This window comes from Lipotes vexillifer, unplaced genomic scaffold (genome assembly GCF_000442215.2).
Source record: "Lipotes vexillifer unplaced genomic scaffold, Lipotes_vexillifer_v1.1 scaffold149, whole genome shotgun sequence".
In the NCBI taxonomy this organism is placed as follows: Eukaryota; Metazoa; Chordata; class Mammalia; order Artiodactyla; family Lipotidae; genus Lipotes; species Lipotes vexillifer.
Window position 1 is genome coordinate 3,777,465 of NW_006779962.1, and position 4,665 is coordinate 3,782,129.

The window sequence follows — 4,665 nt, forward strand, 5'->3', positions numbered from 1 at the left end:
GAGAGAGAGAGAGAGAGAGAGAGAGAGAGAGAGAGAGAGATTTCCATAATTTATAGTATGGGCATTTCACTGGGGACAAGCGCTAATCTGTACTCACCGATACATTTAAGAAAATGCGTCCTCCTGCAAGCCTGCACCATTTATGACTCTTGGCACAAACCGCAATGCTCAGTCTTCAATTAAGGGACACCTTAGGGTTCATTATCACACAGTCGCTCCCTGTGAACCATGCCAAATGCTGTTTTGGCACAGAGCTTGGAAGATGAATTAGAAGGAAGCCTTCTCTGTAATGCCCTCTCCCTAATTCCCTTTCCCATCATCAGCGTTTATGCCCTCCTCTGGCTCGACCCCTCCTTCCTTCCAAGTGGCTTTTACTATTCAATTTCTCAACGTCAAACTCGATTCTCTAGAGGTGTAGTTAAAAGATGCCACATCTCCTTTTTATCTTCCGGCTCTCAACAGGCCTCAGAATGGCTGCAGATGGGCTGCTCTCCATACCCCTTTTTGGCCTAAAGGAGCCACAGATGCTTTTTTTCCCCTCCTCTTAGAGCCCAGGGTAGAGAAAAGAAAAGGGACCAGAACTGGAAACACACACATGAGAATGAGCCATAAGGAGGGTTCTAACAGGGTCCTCCTAGCAGCACTGTGTCTGAATGAAGAGAGGCCTCCGTGTACAGCGAGCAGCAGAGGCAGGGCATGTTCACAGTCAAGGGGAGAGCTGTGCTCAAAGCCGGTTGCTTCCATCAACGGGCAAGGAAGCAGGAAAAAAAGGAGTCGAAGGCCGATCTCCTTTGCTCCTCGATAACCCTGCAGTCCAGGGCCCACACTGTCCCCGTGTGTCCTGAAACCACAGGACCCTCCACGGTGATTTCAACCTATGGGTAAGGACACCCCCTTTTTGTTTCCTTAATGAAAACAGTGAAACAAAATGAGCACAGTCGCCGGCACTTTCCAGCTCTCTCAGCAGCTCAGGGTCCCACAGCTGGTCCAGGGCTGAGAGTAAACAGCACCCACACAGGGAGGGAGCAGGCCGCGGGCCAGACTGACTGCTTCGGTCCCCACTTCTCAGGCGCACGTGTGGGGAGGTGTGTGGAAGGGAGAGGGCGAGCGGCGCTGACCCCCTTCAATGAATCTTCCAGCTCCACTTGGGATGGCAGCACCTCTGTGCAAGGAACCTCGTGGTTGACTTCTTGGTGTCACACCCACATCAAGAGATGAGCAGATGTGACAGGTAAGAGGGGCTGAGGCAACCAAGGCTCTCAAGTTAAACCGTTAGATTATATAAAGCCATGAAGATAAAATTAGCTTAACAAAGTAGCTACAGACATAGGCTGTGCACCAGCTAGGTCGTAGGCTGTGCACCAGCTAGGTCGGGCCGACATAGCGCAAGACGATCTGCCAAGAGCGGCCAGAATCCTCGCCTTTATCTCAGGGGGCAGCGGGCAGGGGCAGCGGGAGGGACAAGCAAACGGAGAGCAAACAGACTAAAAATACTTTGCCCACAAGATGTCTTGTGGAAATTTTATTATGTAGAGTGTAAAATGAATTGTCAGTCCCATAAAAACAACACTTTTTTTTAAAAAAACAACATGCATAACATTTTCCAATTGCCTTTTTTAATAGTTAGACATTTCAAGCATTATAAGGAAAATAAGGAGAAAAACCCCAGACACTGTCACTTCAGTGTATCTCAAACGGAATGTCCCCCAGGTCAGTTGAAAAACGCAAGAAAAAATAGCTTCAATTCCGTTTTTCTTTCCTTTAAAAATACATGTTATCTGTACAAGATACACTACAGTAAACACTGGAAATCATATTATCCCTTTTATTAAATCAAAATTATTTAATTCATATTGTGGTTAATGCTAGATTTATTTATTCATCTAGTTAATTTGACAAATATTAAGAAAATATTTAAAAGAAAAAAGCAAAAAACACCTTGGAATTAAAAAATAGTTACTACATTTTTATGCGGTTTAATGTTCCACAGTGTTTGTTAAAAGTTATATTGAATTTATTTTTAATATTAAAAATAACAGTATTTATATTTCTGAGAGAATAGAGAAAGGTTTTTTTGTTTTGTTTTTAAAACAAGCTTGGAGGTCTTAGATACACAATTGCAATCGGTAGGTAATGGAGACATGAAAAAACGTCTGCTAAACACACAAACACATTTTTATATTATTACCCCTTTAGAACTCTAGAAATTATACAAACCCTATAAAATGCCCCCTCCCGAGCCCTGTTGGACAGCAATACAATTATCTGTCTCAATTCAGAATTCACATAATTAATTACAATACATAATAGTTCAGTTTTTTAAAAAATGCAATAAAACCAGACAGCCAAGATACAAGAAATTAGAAGTAAAACATTTAATGAATTTACACATTTAAGAATATTTAAATACTGTTTAAAATTTTTTTTAAAGAATTTGTTACAAGCCACCTAAGACTTCCAAGCCACTTTCTGTTGCAACAGAAAAAACTGTAAATAAAAAGACATGCAAACAAAACAAAACAAAAACACACCATGTTGAAATGTCACTGCTCTGCGGCACATTCTGGTGCCCGAATTTGCAGGTATTGCTCCAAAAAGAATCCCAGAGCTTACACATTTGAAGTAACAAACAAAAATAACAAAACAAAAATTATCAGCAATTTTTAGTAACTGATTTTCCCGATTTTTAGAAAAATTCTGTTAATCTAAATATAGTGTTTCACAGAACAAAACAAAGGTTCTTCATCAAAAGGTTTGCACATCTAAAAACCTCTGTTACAAATAGGTTTTGCTCACAATGGTTTCGGGGGCGGCGGGGAAAGGGGGCTGCAGGCCACTGTCCTACTGTTCCTGTGAAAGGAAGGGGGAGAGCAGTTAGTCTGACGGCGAGTTCTCAAGTGCTGGCCTGAGGTCGGGGGCTGTCTGCAGGGAGGTGACAGGAGCTGACACACATGCACGCACGCACGCCCGCGGGCACGCACCATCCTTCCGGGCCTCGTCATGGGATCTGGCCCAGACAAAACCTCTCTTGTACAGGAGGACCCCGGGCACCTTCTTCCACAGGGGATGCTGGGCGGGGAGAGGGGAGTGAGCGAGTGATGCCTCTTCTCAGTCACCTACCACCCTGCCACCTGTTCCCACCAGGCCCAGGCACAGAGGGCCATTTTGGCAGTGAGGTGAACGACTGGCCTTGGGTCCAGGGCCTGTGGTAACTGACACACTGTCCATAAGGACCAGACTGGCATCAGTCAGCACTGATGGCCTGAAAAATGCACCTGAGATGTGACCTGTGGGAGCAGTTGGTCCTCTTCCCTGCATTTATAAAACCATTTTGGGCCTCTGATTAGACAGAGCCCTCCAGGCTTCCAGGCAGGGCCCAGCCTTCAGAGGGTGTGGACTAGCCCTACTCCTGCTGCCCGGGGACAAGCGTGACAGCCTGGCCACACTACCCTTTTCAAGAACAGGCCTGGGGAGTGACCCCAGTGCTGGTCTTACTTCCTAGTCAGTGCCACGCTTACCCAGGGTCTGCTAAGTTTGGCACGCTCCCTTATAGCTGGGGGACCTGGGGTCCAGAGGAAGAAACTGAGTGCCACTCAGCACCGCGCCCTGGGTCTGGATCTGAGGGGAGGTCAGGCTCGCCCTGGCAGGGGCTCTGCCCAAACAGTTCTTCCACTTGGCTCAAACCTGTCCTGTCTGGGGCGAGGAGGGGGCCAGGGAGGCTGCCGCGGGGCACTCTGCAGACGGCGGCCGTGCTGAGCAGTGCCGGGGCCCACGTGGTTCCTCCGCAGCCCAGGGGCCCCGTGCTCAGGCCCCGGGGTCAGGTACACGCAGAGGGCTTGGGAGGGGGTCAGGGCTGGTCTGGGAAGTCCTGGCAGTGCTGGATCGGCTACAGACCTGGCTGTGGGCCTGAGCTTGCCCTAATGTTTGCCCGTAGAACGCGACCTGCTGTCTGTAATACTCCGCCCAGGCCATTGTGTAGTCCGGCGGGGAGCTGGCCTGAGGAGCGGCGCTGGCGGCGTGACCTGATCAACAAAGCAAAGCACGGGTTACTGGGAGCAGGGACGCGCCTGTGGGAGGCGAGGACACCATCAGCCTGGAAGGATCCCTTCCCAAAGCCTCGGGGGCATCCGGGACAAGTGCCCGATGCTCACGCTCTCCCTCCAGACCCCTCAGCGAGCTGCGCCAGGACTGGTGTGCCCGAGCACTGCTGCAGAAAGTGCGGTTATCAGCCTCTCCTCGCCCGGCCCCCGCTCCACTCCTACAAGACCTTTGTGTCTGTCTTCTCTCTCCAGAATCACATTCTCTGCATCTGTCTGCCTGTCCCAGTCAGTGCCCCAGGCCGGAGGGGGAGGAGGGAGGGCAAGAAAGCGGGTGCCCCGGCACGGGGGCGTGTGCACCTGCGCAGGGCATCCCGGCCCATGCGTGTCTGGGAATCTGGATGGGGGGCTCTGGAAAGACTTTCACCAGGTGCTCCAGGTGACGGTGACCTCCCTGACCCCCACCCTGGCCCCCAGAAGGGTACTGACCTGGTAATGATCCCAAACACAGGGTGAACATTTCTTTGACGGCCTATGACCTGAGCTCTTCCAACTAGCAAGCAACACCCTTCACACTCAAGATACGTGAGAAAGCTCCTTCCAACAATACCCAAACATTCTGGTTCCG

The 4,665-nt window shown here is 49.5% G+C and overlaps 1 protein-coding gene across 1 annotated transcript in view; it reads right to left on the minus strand.

The window, feature by feature from the left end:
• Positions 1–1,491: 1,491 nt before the first annotated feature.
• Positions 1,492–4,665, minus strand: part of FUBP3 (far upstream element binding protein 3) — a 53,057-nt gene continuing 49,883 nt past the window's right edge. The window contains exons 18-19 of the mRNA XM_007453131.1: positions 3,895–4,022; positions 1,492–2,850 (exon numbers count right to left, since the gene is read on the minus strand). Coding sequence (XP_007453193.1) covers positions 2,842–2,850; positions 3,895–4,022 — 137 coding nt within the window. The 3' untranslated portion in view covers positions 1,492–2,841. The remainder of the gene's footprint in view (positions 2,851–3,894; positions 4,023–4,665) is intronic.